At 43.4% G+C, this 15,738-nt stretch overlaps 1 protein-coding gene across 1 annotated transcript in view; it reads left to right on the plus strand.

Moving 5' to 3' along the window:
- Positions 1-1,614: 1,614 nt before the first annotated feature.
- Positions 1,615-15,738, plus strand: part of adgrb1a (adhesion G protein-coupled receptor B1a) — a gene marked incomplete at both ends in the record, with an annotated part of 145,802 nt that continues 131,678 nt past the window's right edge. Inside the window, one exon of the mRNA XM_080038830.1 lies at positions 1,615-2,359. Within this exon, the coding sequence (XP_079894956.1) occupies positions 1,615-2,359 (745 nt within the window). The remainder of the gene's footprint in view (positions 2,360-15,738) is intronic.

The raw sequence follows: 15,738 nt of genomic DNA on the forward strand, positions 1-15,738 counted from the left end.
ATACAATTTTTTTTTATTACCTATCAGTCTGAGCCTTAGCACTACAAATAGACTTCAGGTGAGCTCATCTCCTTTGTGAGACAGTAAGAGTCAGGGGAAGAGGACAAGAGAGAGAGGCAGGAGGACGAGGACAAAGAAGACAACATACAGAATATACAGTAGATCATGGCCTGTCAATGAGGGAGCCTGGACAGAGACTGCAGCCCAACCTGAGTCGCTCCATAATTAGGACATTTAGACTGGATATTAGGTGATCATTTCCCTGTTGCTTCTCAAAGGATGACATTGAGTGTGATGTTGATGAGGCGATGTGGCCAGACGCAAACAGGAGGCGGTATCTATAAAATGATTCATAATCCAACCACCCAATTCCTTACAACGCCGTTTTTAAATTTTTTACCATTGTTCCCTAATTTTACTGTAATTGTTTCTGAGTTTATAGTGACATACTAAATAGCTTAAAATGCAATCCAACCTATTTTTCTTACACAGCGAGCCAGATTATGCAACATGTGTGTAAGCATTCGGTAACAACTGTAAAGTATTTGTTGTTACTGTAAAGTATTGTGTGTTGTTTGAGCATACGTAAAAACATTATAAGGGAATATTTTACATCCAACAGGTCAAAGTGTAACAATGAACATACAAAGGCATCATTCTACTGATGAAGCATTCATATAGTGGTTTGCATTTATACTACAGTGTTTTCCATTCTGCACACCAGTGTTCAATGAGTGCTAGAAATGTCTAGTCATATGATGTATGTGTTTGTCATTTGAAAAGAAAACTGTGGAGAGTTAACACTGTTTTGAGGGTAAAGTGTGCTTTTGCAATCTAAGTGTAGGATTTTGTGTTTGAGTTTTGAGATTTGGGTTTAGGGTTTTGAGAGTATGAGGTAGTCTATCAGGAAATGTGTTTAAGCAATTGTGAAAAACTGTAAAGGCAAAAATGAGGCTTATTGTTGTGGCTTTAATGAACATAAACATAGAGGATGATTGATCATGGCATTGCTGTCTGTGGCTCATACTTGATAAAGTGGAGTAATGAATGACTGCAGGTGTTTGCCTTCTTGTAATTAATAGTCTTATAATTGGACAAATGAATGAGCTGGCGGATAGAGTATGGGAGCAGACACCAGAGGAAAACAGTTGTCTCTCAGGCAGAGACCAATCTGAACTCACTTAATGAAGGAACAACTTCACTAAATCACTGGCTCCATCCTTTGGTCTGTTCTGTTCTACTGTTTGTTGTGCCTGCATCACTGCAGCCACACTCCGTTTGCACTGCAAACAGAAAAAGCTGATAAAGATTTCTAATTGTGGAGATAAACAGAATGAGTGTAATCCCATTCTGTTTGCCTGATCCGATAGAAAGCCTTATTAATGTGTTGCCTCTTTCCATTTCACAGGTTCTTGTGAATCTCGGGGGGGCCATCTGATGCAGCCATGGGCTCATCGCCGGATCTTTGAGAGCCAACATCTTCCCCCTCCTCCTCCTACACCACGCCCTCTCCCTCTCCCCCTCTGCCCTGACCAGCTGCTATCTGAGTCCCTCTGAACCCAGGAACCAGCCACCCACCTAGGTTACCTTCTCCTGCCCCTTCTTAGGCACATCATGACCAGCATTGTTTCTTTGATTCCTGGCCAAGCGAGGTGGCCTTTCCCAGTGCTGCTCTTGCATTTTGTCCCTTTGCTGCTGCTGATGGAGGGTTGGTCCCATGCCGCGCCCTCAGGCCCGGAGTCTGACTCCTGCTCTACTTTGGTCCAGAGCCGCTTCTTTGGCTTCTTCCTGTCGTCGTCAGTCTTTCCCAGCATGCCTTGCTCCTGGACTCTGCAGAACCCCGACCCGCGGCGCTACACTATATTCCTCAAGGTCACCAAGCCTACGGAGGACTGCGTACCCTCACAGCTCCGCACCTTCCAGTACGACTCCTTCCTGGAAACCACACGCACCTACCTGGGCATGGAGAGCTTCAACGAGGTGGTGAAGCTGTGCGACGCCTCGGCCCCAGTGGCTTTCCTGGAGGCTGGGAAACAGTTCCTCCAGATGAGGAAGGCCCCTCTGCGGGCTGGCACCATGCAGGAGCAGGAGGAGGGGAAGGGACATTTCAAAACAGAGTACCTGGTGGTGGGGAAACGTAACCCCAGCATGGCGGCGTGTCAGATGCTGTGCCAGTGGCTGGAGGACTGCCTGGCCTCCAGCACATCCAGCAGGCCCTGTGGCATCATGCAGACACCCTGTCAGTGCTGGGAGCCGCCACCACAACTCAGCCAGGGGGATAGCTGCTATCACAATGGAGTTTACCTGGAGAACTGTTTACCCAACGGGAAGGACAGTGCAAACGACGCTGAGGTCAATGGTGAGTAGGAAAAGATATTAATGACATTAAAACTAATTATTTGTTGGATTACAATTTTTTTCAAAAAATGTTGAATAACTATGCACATTTTGCAGTATTTACCAAATGATGTATAGGCTACATTTGCATCTATTTGAAATCCAAACATCTAAACGTTGGATAAGGCCATAGTTACAATCTTTATATAATTATTTACAACATAGAAGTGTCAAAAGTCTTTACGGAGTAGACTTTGGATACAACCTTTTTTCATTTAAAAAATCTGTTTCAGGAAAATGTATCATACCAATAACATAACATACGTTTCACACCATTTAACTAAATCCTCCTGTTTAACCTTCAAAAATATTGCTAAGAATGATTATGTAAGGTTTAGTTGATGTAAGTGCTTTAGAAGTTGAGATTGTTGGTTGAATTAAGAAACTAATGTTGAAATAACGGCCATAAAAGATGGTTAGTTATACAGACACAAACAGACAAGGTTTAGTCAAATAAACACCTCAATGTAAATGTTGGACCTTTGATTTATACTAGTGTGAAAGAAGACGTTAAGAAGATGTTATAGAAGCAAAATAGACAAAAATCTTGATGTCAATCTAAAAAAAAGGTTTTGTCTACTGTGTCTCGCCTTAAAAGAAAGTGTACTTGTATTGGAAATATTATTTTTTACTGGGCCACTATTCAGAAGAAATGCCCCCCCCCCCCCCTCCTCTCCCTCCCTCTGTTTGTCTGATCTAGAAAGGTCACCCTTGCAGTTTAAGGATGCTCTCAGCACAAAGACAGATACAAATACTGCAGTAGCAATCGAGCTGGTGAAAATGTGTATGATTTGTGAGGAAGTGAGGAGAATTGTGTGACATTGGCTCAAAAAGATAGTGGAGTGCTTTGGGCTGAAGTAGAAGAAAGAAAGAGGCTAAATGCCAGGTTTAAGGTTTCACATGGTGGAAGTGAGCCGGGTGACCTTGCCGGGTCAGCACCGTATCCCCTTCCTCATGCGGTCTGGAGAGGGGACACTGGATCGGCCTGGAGGATGGAGGGCTGATACTGGATAGCTCTGGGGATGCTCAGAGCAGGGGGGGGGTGTGTAAACAGAGACAAAAGAGGAAGATAGAAGAAGAGAGGCTAAAATGTGATGGGCTGAGGGCTTGTGTGCTTGAAGTCTAAACGTCTTGCTGCTTGATCCCAGCTCCCTTTCCCCTTCCAAGGGAAGACAGCCATTTACACTGTGACCAGCGCACGCACACACACACACGCACGCGCACACACACACACACACACACACGCACACACACGCACACACACACACACACACACACACAAACGTTTCTCTATTAAATAGTTTGATTTTAGAAATGTGGGAACATAGACTATACCTTGCTCCCCAGGCTGCCAGTGGGCCCACTCAGAGCTGGTCCACTGAGCAGAGCAGCTGTTGTGATGGTGGGTATCTCCTACCTTCTCCTCCTCTTCCAGTCCCCACAGTGACTGCTAACCCCTCACCGCCACCGGCCTCCTCTTGCTAGTTATCTCACTTATGTAATCCCTCTCATGGCGCATAACAGCAGGGTGTGGGCTGTGTGTGCCTAAAGGTGTGAAAAAGAAGAAAAAAAAATAGATATATACCATCCGCTGTTGGCTTGCATAGAGATTTATAGCGTTATGGCTTTTCTTTTCTCTCCGTGTGCCCACGCGGGCAACGCGTCTCCTAGATGATAATCCAAGGTTCAGTCACCAGCTGAAATGGAAAGAGGCAAGCAGTCTGTGAATTAAGGGTTCAACAACTAATTAACAAGTCGACAAATAATCGACTAAGAAAATGAAGTTGCCAACAAATGTTAAGGTCTTTAATTATTTGGTCACGTCATGGAGCTATAGAGCTGAACCAAACACCTGCTCTTCCATGTCACATCCCTCTCATCTCTGAGAGTTGAGCATGTGCAACAGCAACACATTTCACCTCTTTAAATGTAAAGCAGAGCAGTAAAGAGTTCAGTGGCACTCACTGAGGGCTGATGTATGGCAAATGAATGTATATAATAATTAATAATATAATAATAATTATAATAATATAATTTTATATACAGTATAATCCTATTTTGCCTTCTGTCCGTTGTTTTAATGGACACAATGGCTCATGGTGAAGTGGTTAGAGCGCCCCCTCATGAAGCAACTGTGGTAGCCGAATTCCCCGTTGCGACCAAGACAAAGGGTGAGACTGGACAATCATCATTGTGTGTTTCAGGTTTATTTCAGAAGAGATTTCCATCAGACATCAGACATAGGATTTCATGGTAGCAGTAGCAGCACGCTGAGGCCGCAATGGCACTACTCGATTAGTTACAGAACAGTGTCTTATATTCTCATGTGTGGGGGGTATCAAGTGTATTATATCTGCAAATAGACAGATACTCGTCCTTCTAGGGAGGTTCTCTACTCCTTCCCCGGGACCTTAACCTTTAGACATACACAGTCAGCAACCTTCTGGATATTATAGACTACTGAAAACCACCACATTCCTCCATTTTGATGAAACTTCATCAACCAAAAACGAGATGTAACCAAACATATTTGAATGGCCCAACAGAAACCTCCAAGAAAACACAGAAACACTCTTTATGAGTAATGTAGAAGACAATGCATAGGTGTAACACATTACTGCAGCAAACTACATATGAATGGGACCAACAATGCAACTGCTTAAACACTGAACGAAGATAAAATGAGAATAGGGTGCGAGAGCCCTCTGCAGCCGAGTCTCAAGAGGCTCAAGTTCAGATATTTCGAAACGTGATCAGCTTGCATGGGAAATGTAGTCCATCCAACTTTGGCACAGAGGATGGCTCCTCCATTTCAAAATTGGCAGACTCCGCCAGACGTGGAATTTGGTGGCCAGCGGCCCAGGAAAGTCCAAGCTGGTATGCGGTTGGTATGCGTTTGGCCATCTCCTCTATCAGCCATGACCACGGAATGCACTTGCGACAGCGCGGGGGCAGTAACCCGAGCAGTCAGCTTTCTTGATGACAGACATTGGTCTCCAATCTTTTTCCTCAATTTCTTAGCGTACATAAAGCACAGAGCGACGTAACAAGCTTGAATCCAGTCCAGCCTTTTTCCCAAAGTCTTAGTCAATAAAACAAGCACACGGTGTTTTCATATAACAGTGGAACTACTGGATACCTGGCCATAACGGAGCCTCTGTGTTTAGTCCCCCAGACCGGACACTCATGCCGTGACCTTGAACTTGGCACAGAGCACATCAGCCGTTTACACCTCATCTCCCGTAGCAGTTCTCAGTTATTTTTAGATACTGGAACAGACGTGAACCTTTCAACTTGAGCGTTCATCTGGGATTCCCACTTCGTTCTGCATTTCCTTTTCATCAGATGATTTCCGTCCAAGTACAGGTAGACTCATCGTGTTCCTGTTATATCCGTTATCGTGACGCCAAATGTGGTAGCCGAATTCCCCGTTGCGACCAAGACAAAGGGTGAGACTGGACAATCATCATTGTGTGTTTCAGGTTTATTTCAGAAGAGATTTCCATCAGACATCAGACATAGGATTTCATGGTAGCAGTAGCAGCACGCTGAGGCCGCAATGGCACTACTCGATTAGTTACAGAACAGTGTCTTATATTCTCATGTGTGGGGGGTATCAAGTGTATTATATCTGCAAATAGACAGATACTCGTCCTTCTAGGGAGGTTCTCTACTCCTTCCCCGGGACCTTAACCTTTAGACATACACAATCAGCAACCTTCTGGATATTATAGACTACTGAAAACCACCACACAACAAAAAACTAAATGTTGGAGAACAGGCAGTTAGGGCCCAGTGTAAATTGAAGGGTGGAACAGAGGGGTGATAGTGATGAGTTATATGTGATGGAAATACAATAGAAAGATAGATAGATAGAGAGAGAGAGAGAGAGAGAGAGAGAGAGAGATATGGAGGAGGATATAATAGAGTGAATAGGCTGACAGCAGGCAGCTAGAGGTTCAGATGTCTTGAGGTTTGCCTGGGCTTGATGTGGATGGATAGCTGTAGCCTGTGTCAGCCAATATGCAGCTGGACCTGTTTGGTCTCAGCACCTTCACTAACCAACCAGTGGATAGATCAGTGTGTGTGTGTGTGTGTGTGTGTGTGTGTGTGTGTGTGTGTGTGTGTGTGTGTGTGTGTGTGTGTGTGTGTGTGTGTGTGTGTGTGTGTGTGTGTGTGTGTGTGTGTGTGTGTGTGTGTGTGTGTGTGTGTGTGTGTGTGTGTGTGTGTGTGTGTGTGTGTGTGTGTGTGTGTGTGTGTGTGTGTGTGTGTGTGTGTGTGTGTGTGTGTGTGTGTGTGTGTGCAGGCCTCCTTCATCCCTCTCTGCAGGGGGGATGAAGGTCCAGGCCCGGAGCAGATGGAGGGGTGGGACCCATGAAGAAAAAGACTAACGTTGGGATAATGGCTGTTAAGATGGTTGTATAGGAGAAATGTAAAGACGCAAACAGACAAGATTTAGTCAAATACCTCAACGTAACTTAAGACACAGAGGTTGGCTTCTTGTAGTCAGGGTGAGCCATGTACTCAGCCTGCTGTGTATACGCATTGCATTGGAGCTTAATGGAAATACAACATAGAAAAGGAGAACACTTGAATTGTCCATGTCCCAGCTGCTGAGCACTTTGAGGACGGATAAAAGTGTGATTCTTTAAAATGGAAGCGTTATACTAGGGCCACTGTGTAGAATTTCAAAGCTTTTGAATTCATTGGGCTTAACATATTTCATAGTTCATTGAGTTAGTCCCAGGATTCAATTCATTTTCAGTCTACCTAAAAACGGCATCGAGTAACCTTTTACATTTTCACAGTTTTCATGATGATTGAAAACATATAGTAATGTAAGAGTTATTTCTTCATGTTTCCTCACATTCACTGGCACAGCCAATACATCTCTTTGTCATCCTCTGTTTTGTTCTTGATTTGTTTAAGGAAGGCATGATATTCATTACATTTTTTGTGTCTTGAAAATTGTTTTGTGAACAAAATATGATCTGAGAATGTACATAAATGGAAGGGCAGTTCCCAGTGCTAAAGGGCAGTGGTAGCCTTGTGTTAAAATGGGTTGAATGGTGAGATGTATTGATTTTAAGATGAATGGGTCAATGTTACCGTCCGGTTAATAAGATATCTGATATTTCCCAGTCCTCTGCTGTGGCAGATACTGAACTGCTTGATCATCTGTTTTACTGTGACAGGATCATTAAAGGGGAGAGCTTAACCTGTATTGATTCTTACCTGACCTATTGGATGAAAGGATGCATCACATATTTGTATCAATATCATTCTGCTTTCAATTAGGAAGTCTCATTGTCCTTCATAGCAGGAAGGTAAGGCTCCAGAAAAGACAATTGATTTCATCACAATATATTTGCATATTTCCTCTGTTATGAATATGTCATTTAAGAGAATGATAACTATGTCTCAATATGGTACTAATGAGCAGGGTGCAATGTGTACTATGATCATAGCTTACAGTGTGAGCAACATGTTGAGCCTATACATGGAGAGGATTGTTGCATTAAGGGCTATAGGGGGATTTTCTCAATCTCCAATGGTGAAAGGTATACAGTAGGGGTTTGGGCAAAATATTGTCTGCTTGAATCCAAATATATTGTCCATTAAAATCTATTTTGTTCATGAAAATATATTTTGGTGGTGTGTGTGTTAACGAAACTTTGTTCCTTATATATATTATAACATTGTACTGTAAAACAGTGTGTGTGCGTGTGCATGTGTGCGTGTGTGTGTGTGTGTGTGTGTGTGTGTGTATGTTTGGTGATGTGTGTGAGGGAATGTGGTGTGGTGGTTGGATGAATGCTAGCTTACCTGGGTGGACAGCACGGTGGGTGAGTGAGTTATTAAAGAATGGATGAGAGAGCACATGACTCAATGTGAAAGACAAGAGACACCACCTGTGATGGCTTTGAGAGCGCAGCAAAGTGAATGTGAAGGAGGGAAAATATACAACTTACCCACAATGCCATGGGATCGTCTTTCTACTGACCTTGGTTTTTGCACATAATGCCCACTCACTTTCAGCTTTTGACTCATTTGTCAATGGTGACATATTCAATAAAGATGGAAAATACCCAAACAAGGACACACACACACACACACACACACACACACACACACACACACACACACACACACACACACACACACACACACACACACACACACACAGGGTTGTCATGGACTCAAAGAGCTATGCGCTGACACACAGAGGTAGAAGGCTAGGTCATTAGCGGTGTCGCTTCACTGCAAAAAAGCAGATCCAATTCTAAACAAACTGTGCTTGTTAGGACATCTCTGTGTTGAATTTGCATATTCTTTACATGTTGGTATAGGCTACATACAGATGAGGTGATTAGAGAACGGCCCCTGTGGACTGCTGTGCCACTAGTTCATTCAGTCAATCTAACTAGACCAATAAAGAAGACACTGCACGGTGTATCCAAGCCTGTACTGTGGCTGTTACAAAATACATACACTAAAGTTTAGTGTATGTATTTTGTAACACCCACAGTCTCATGTATTTAGTGACTAAATACATGTGATATGCTTACCCTCAGAATGCTCAATCATTTGTGCATCATGGGTTGACGTAAAACTTGGCTTAATGTCAGAGACACTTCTATCAGGGAACTGACCATTTATAACAAAATGATTGAGATTGTTAGATTGTGTGCGGTTGAGGACTAGAGCCACCCTCTACCCATTGATACACATACATAGACATTAGACCTTAGTTCAATTAGCAATACCATTAGCTTCACACACACTGAGGAGGTAGGGTTGATAAAGAGAGCTGCAGCAGCAAACTGTATTAAGTAGATTTGTCAAACACCCCTATGAATATGATTGCATGTTACCGTGTCGTTTGGTAGCTGAGCACCTAACGGCTAAGCCAGTGTTTGTTTAGCACACATGAAGCAGCTTATGCAAATCAAATCATGCAAATGTAGAATCAGTGCTTGGCCACAATCCTTAACCAAATGCTACTTACAAGGAAACATTTTCCAAATGTATATACACACGTTGTCAAGCATTTGAACTTTGAAACGTGACTTCTGTGTTTTGCCTTTGGGGAGCGAGTCTGGGGTACTACTCTTTATTTAAACATGCCAGATGTGTTGGTTTAAACACACTATATTCCCTTAGGCTGGCAAGAATGATCTCATTATTATTATGGGGTGACTGTGGCTCAGTTGGTAGAGCGGGTCGGCTGATGATCAAAGGTTTGGAGGTTCGATCCCCGCCCTGCCACCTGTGTCATGGTTGTTGTGTCCTTGGGCAAGACACTTCACCCACCTTGCCTTGTGTGAATGTCGATAGTTAGCCTGCTATCGGTGTATGAATGTGTGTGTGAATGGTAACGTGGGAAAGGAAAACAGGTCTCCCTTGTAAAAGAGTCTTCGGTCTCAATGGGATTTACCTGTAGAAATAAAGGTTACATTTTAATGTTCCTAGATGTAAATACTACAAATCTTGGATCAAAGTTGTATATAATTAAACCACCCCATACACTGGGAGAGAGGGGGCGCTAACGCACTTCAACAGCTAGTTGCCATTCACCATTGCTCAGTAGAAGGAGAAGACGAGCAGGCAACAGAGGAATTATTTTTGTCTATTTACTGTTTGACAAAAAAAATAGCAGCGTTCACTGCAAACTGTGCCAAAGACAAAGACTGGCAACACCACAACACTAGTTGCCTCATCTGAAGCGATATCCCCCATTTGAACAGGTGGAAAGTCTGATACATTGTGATGTAAGGGTAAAGATTTCTTAAAAGAGCAGACTGATAAATGGCCTTAACAGTGAGAGGAAGGGAGAGATTCTCCCAACCTCCTATAATGTCTTGCGGTTGGCTGGGCTTGAGAAAGATGAAATGTGTCCCTGCAAACCTCTGCCTGGCTCAATTACCATGTTGCTGAACGTAACCACCTCCATAAGGAGCACTGAGGAATCCCAAAGCATGTCTGATGCATTAGCTCCTCTTCACACCCGTGCGTAGAAACACACAAACTGTGAACAGACATACTGTATGCACACTTTATAGAGCAGCACACACGTGGTGAAAAATGACACGCATGTTGGTGTAACCACGCACCAGTCCCCCTTGTGACAGAGTGTGGGTGGCTGACTGAAGGAAAGAGTGAAGCTGGTTTTGTGTGTGTGTGTGTGTGTGTGTGTGTGTGTGTGTGTGTGTGTGTGTGTGTGTGTGTGTGTGTGTGTGTGTGTGTATGTGTGCGTGTGTGTGTGTATGTGTGCGTGTGTGTGTGTATGTGTGTGTGTGAGAGAGAAAGAGAGAGAAAGAGAGAGCATGTGTACCGTAGATGGTGAGGTGTGTTGTTCACAACAGGGTGGGCAGTAAGCTAATATGTTGCTCTGCTTGCGTGGAGCCTAGCAGCATGTTCTTTTGAGATGAAGGGTAAACAATTAGCCACCATGTCTTATTTGTGGGCCTGGCATGTTTACCTCAATAGGCTACTGACTGCTAGCATCACAGCTATACCTTAGCAGGTCAAATGAATGCAGCGTTTAAATGAGAGTTCAATAAAGGAGGGACTGAGCTGGGAGAATCTGTTAGAAAAGTGTTAGGATTTGGCATCATTACTGCTTTGCTTTCTACTCAAGGAAGTGCTTGATCTGAATGTACTGCTGTGGTACACGGGTCACAGTTGTAAAGCAGGATCTTCCTCTATTATTACTACAGTATATCAGCATGTATTTCTAGGTTGTATCTATATTCTTAGGAAACACCTCCCATTGTACACATAATTAAATTTCTTTTTGACACAATATGTCTCCATCAAAGAATGTGATATTATCCATGTCTGTGTCATTTCACTTAATAGGCTAACTCTAATGTTGTTAGGTATTTATCTTCATCTCTTATCTACTGTAAGTGTTTATGAATGACTGCACATAAAGTTGTCAGATTGCGGACCCCAAACAATGCCGTTTCCTAGCGGGTCAATGTCTTGGGAGTTTGATTTATTTAACTACCGAAAAAAAAGGGTGCAACCAAATCAAGTGGCATTATGACTTGAGCTCTGTTTTTGATTTATTTATTTATTTTACTTTTGGAACTGAATGATATGAATTAGGAAAAAATCACTTGTTCCGTCATCTGATTGATTTCTACACAGCCTGCCCAAAGCATGCAGTCCCCTTTCACCTGTACTCATGTTTCATTCATTTTCTTCAAATCATTCTGCTGCATCAGCATTCGTCTCAACTGACCAGACCCTTCATGTAGAAATATGCTGATGGTTATATACACCGCTGAAAAATTGCAGCATTTTTTTCTCTCCGGGCTTTATTGAAGTATTTTCTCATTGGGATTTTTTTCTGCATTTTTGATGCATTAGGACTATATGTATCCATTTATTGGTTTTTCATTATTATCTAAAATATACCTGCTTTCTACTTAATGTGTAGTTTGTGTTAAAAGTAGGGCTGTCAAGCCATTAAAAAAATGAGTCTAATTAATTACAGGCTCTGTGATTAATTCATCTAAATTAATCGCACACTTATATGACACTTTTATGCCTGTTTATAAACAACTGTATAGGCTACCGTTCGTCTCTCTCTCTGTCTCTCTCTCTCCGTCTCTCGTAACTTCTGTCTCCTCCCCTCAGCCAGGCTTCTACATTAAATATATTTGGGAACTACTAGCGCCGAAAGAAAAAAAACACAAAAAAACAAGCAGGCTAAATGACGCACACACACACAAAGGAGGAAAAAAGACAGGCATATGCTAGGAAGAGTGAGAGGGGGCGGGTGTCCGTTGAGACGATCGCAACTAGAAAACAAAAGTGAGACACGAGGAAGATTGAGAGATAGGCCTACTGTTTTGAACCTACATTGTTAATTAGGCACCCACTAAATCAATAATGCACAGACACTGCGAGAATAACATAAGACGTATTCCTACCTTCATGTTTATTTGCCCGGAGCAGCCCATAAAATAGAGCCCTCGGCCCCTTTCCCCTGCTTCTTTCTTTACTCTTTAATCCCGTGCGGGTCGTGTCCGCAAGATATAGGTGCAGCTCCGCTATCGTCTCACCTCTTTTGCACCGGGTCAAAGGGCAATATAGAAGTGCGATTAATCTGCGTTAATTTTTTTAATCGCGTTAATTTTTATGTGATTAATTAATCGAAATGAACGCGTTAATTTGACAGCCCTAGTTAAAAGTAAAGCAAAAGGGTCTCCTGGTCTTCCTTTTTGACTTTTTCCGTGAGTGGGACGTTCTGAGACATCCCGTCTAATTAACATGACATGTGCATTTATACATTTTCTTTTCTTTGTACTAAGTGAGTGCTGGCTGTCTGTTTTGTGGGTTTTGTAGTGTTTTTTTGTCGTATTCCGTCTTTTATGTGTACCTGTCTTTTATTGTTGTATTCAAAAAGATAAGCAACAGTCCAACTCACACAATCCTAAATAGAAAGCAGACAGAAAGAAAGTAAAAAATGACAAAATGAATTCCTCATAGGCTCTTTTGGTATTGCACTAGAAATATGTTACTAACGTTCAGAATGTCACATTAGCATGGTTTATATATCTCTACATACTGTATACAGATATGTGTGGTGAGGGGCTGCCATCTTTTGACTTCAGTTTGGACTGAGAGTGTTTTCATAACCATCCCCAACACTAATAATCACACAGGTGTACAGTGCCCCTGAACACTGGAGATGTCGCTGTTGTATAACGTTGCAAAATATGACGATGGTGGAGGAAACAGGTGAGTGTGTTGTTTCGGCGCTGATCTGCTATAATCACTACATTCACCTCAGGTGTGTCGGCCAGAACACAACGCACCATTCAAAAACCGTGAAAACAGCAACAGACAAAAGCACATGATTAACTTCAAATCGCGGCCATTAATCAGAGCGTGTGTACATCAATGCAAACGGCCGTAAAACAACGGTTGGCAAACTCCGGGAATTTATTTATAAAAGTGATTTACATATTGAGTGGGCACATTAACACGGTACAATAATTATACTGCGGCTACTTGAACCATGACTTGAACGCTCCGATAACTCGGAGAGCAATAAAAGTAAACTTCCCTGCAGAGGCTCCGGCTGACTATCACCGCCCTTCAATGACAAATACTGGATCTGATTGGCCAAATGACCGTCAAAGCTCATATGATAGGAGTTACCATCCGTCAATCCTAGTTAGTCACTATGGTCTCTCTCTCTCACACACACACACACACACACACACACACACACACACACACACACACACACACACACACACACACTGTGCTGGCGATCAACGTTTGTCAATTGAGCGATTCCAGACCTTCTGTACAAATGAAATGAAGTACGATGGTCTGGTAGGACCAGGCTATCTCCAGAGGGTGTCCAAACTACGACCCCGTTTTTAATTGGTCGGCAGCAAATTCTAAAAATGGAATGGAATTCAGCCAAAAAACTGAAAAAAATAAGATGGAGACGCGGTATTTATATGAGAAAACACTCAGACTTTCCTCATGCTCAAATAGCATAGTGGTTTATGCCATTGACTGGGATGTAGGCGAGCAGTGTTTGAATCCCGGTCAAGGCAAACATTAAACGTGTGCTGTTGGGTTATCCCAATGTTACCAAGGCTCAATGTTCCCAGGTTTATATTGCACCAAATAGGACATTATTAATCCCACAGCCCGTTGGTCCCACAGTCCCATGTTCCTGAAATTGGAGATTAGGTTCAGGCATCACAGCTGGGTGGTTAGGGTGAGACCTGGGACACACCCTGCGTCTACTGCACATCTGTGTCTGACTTTGTTTTCCAGTGACCGTGTTAACACACTACAGCTCCACACATCCAACGCCCTGCTGACGCTGGTTGGAGGGAGTCTGCAGCGACGCTCCACGTCACCTCAGGAGGAGGAGCCTATTTTTCATAATAACCTCGTTTGAGTAGGAGCCGTCTTATGGCGGCGGCGCAATTATGACGCGCGTCTTGCTGAGCGCACAGTATTTTTACTGTGCGCTCAGCAAGACACGCGTCATAATTCAAACAAGGCTATTGACTTCATACTATAGCTTTGGCTGTAGGTTTACCATTTCCTGGTGTGTCCCTTCAAAATAAAACTTCCCACAAGCGCAAAAAAAAGGCAATAAGGCACACAGATTACTGTCAAGACTCAATATTAATCATACACATCATAAAATGACATGAAACAACTTCATATTAATGAGAATTATCTATGAAAACTCTATGTAGAAAGACAGGGCTTTTAGGAGCAGCGCTGAAGCAGCAGCAGTTGAGACTTGGCATGTGTGGCCAAAAACAGCGAGAGAGAGGCAGCAGTAACACAGTAACAGACACAGATGAGCTCCAGAGGTAGACGCAGGATGTGTGGCCCAGGCCTTAGGGTAAGGGGACAGGGAGAGGTTAGAATAGGAATGAGACGACACACAGACACACACACACACACACACACACACACACAGACAGACTGGAGTAGAGCGGGTCGAGTCTTAGCGGGTCAGAGCAGGACAGCTCGCTTTTAAGAATCTCTGTGTTGTTTCCACCGCCGACCCTACCCTTACTGGTAGGGCGGGGTTTATGACCCTACCCTTACTGGTAGGGCGGGGTTTAGGCTGGACTGCGATAGCCGCCGCCAGAATATGGGTCAAACTATCGGGCTGTGGAACAACTGTGGTCAAGCCAGCGGTCTCTCGTTTTTGCTTGGTCAAACCAGCCGCTTCTTTATTTATTCCCCCCGTGTTCTGACCGTATTACGCCGGTAATAAATGCACAGAGACGGCTCGATGCAAGCTGACAGAGACAGAGAGCGAACAGCGCTGGCTGCGGCAGCTACGTGACATCGTAGCAGTGGGACACAGTGTAGCCAACTGATTAATTTAATGACGAGGAAAAACACCACACAATAAAAAATGCTGCGTTTTTGCCGAAACACAAGACTCTCTTCACTCTTGCCGAGGTGACTACGCAGAAATTATTATTTCGACCAATGAACGGACGGCAGTGTGTAGCTCCACCTTTTCGGCACCCTTTCAGGCGGCTGGTACCCCAACTGAGGAGTAGCAAAAATTGGAGTGGCTTAGAGCGGTTAGGCTCGCTTATATCCATACCCTACCCAACTTTTGGCAGATGGAAAGCCAAAATGACCAAACCGCTCCGACCCACTCTACTCGGTGGAAACGAGGCAATAATGTCCTATTTGGTTTTGTGGGTAAAATACAGAAGTACAGTAAACTACGCTGACTTGATATTTATGATACATTCATGATGTGTTTACTCCACCTGATTGACTCATCATCTCTGCCACTAGGTTACGGGAACCTCCAAC

Source organism: Ammodytes marinus (assembly GCF_949987685.1).
Source record: "Ammodytes marinus genome assembly, chromosome: 13".
In the NCBI taxonomy this organism is placed as follows: domain Eukaryota; kingdom Metazoa; phylum Chordata; class Actinopteri; order Uranoscopiformes; family Ammodytidae; genus Ammodytes; species Ammodytes marinus.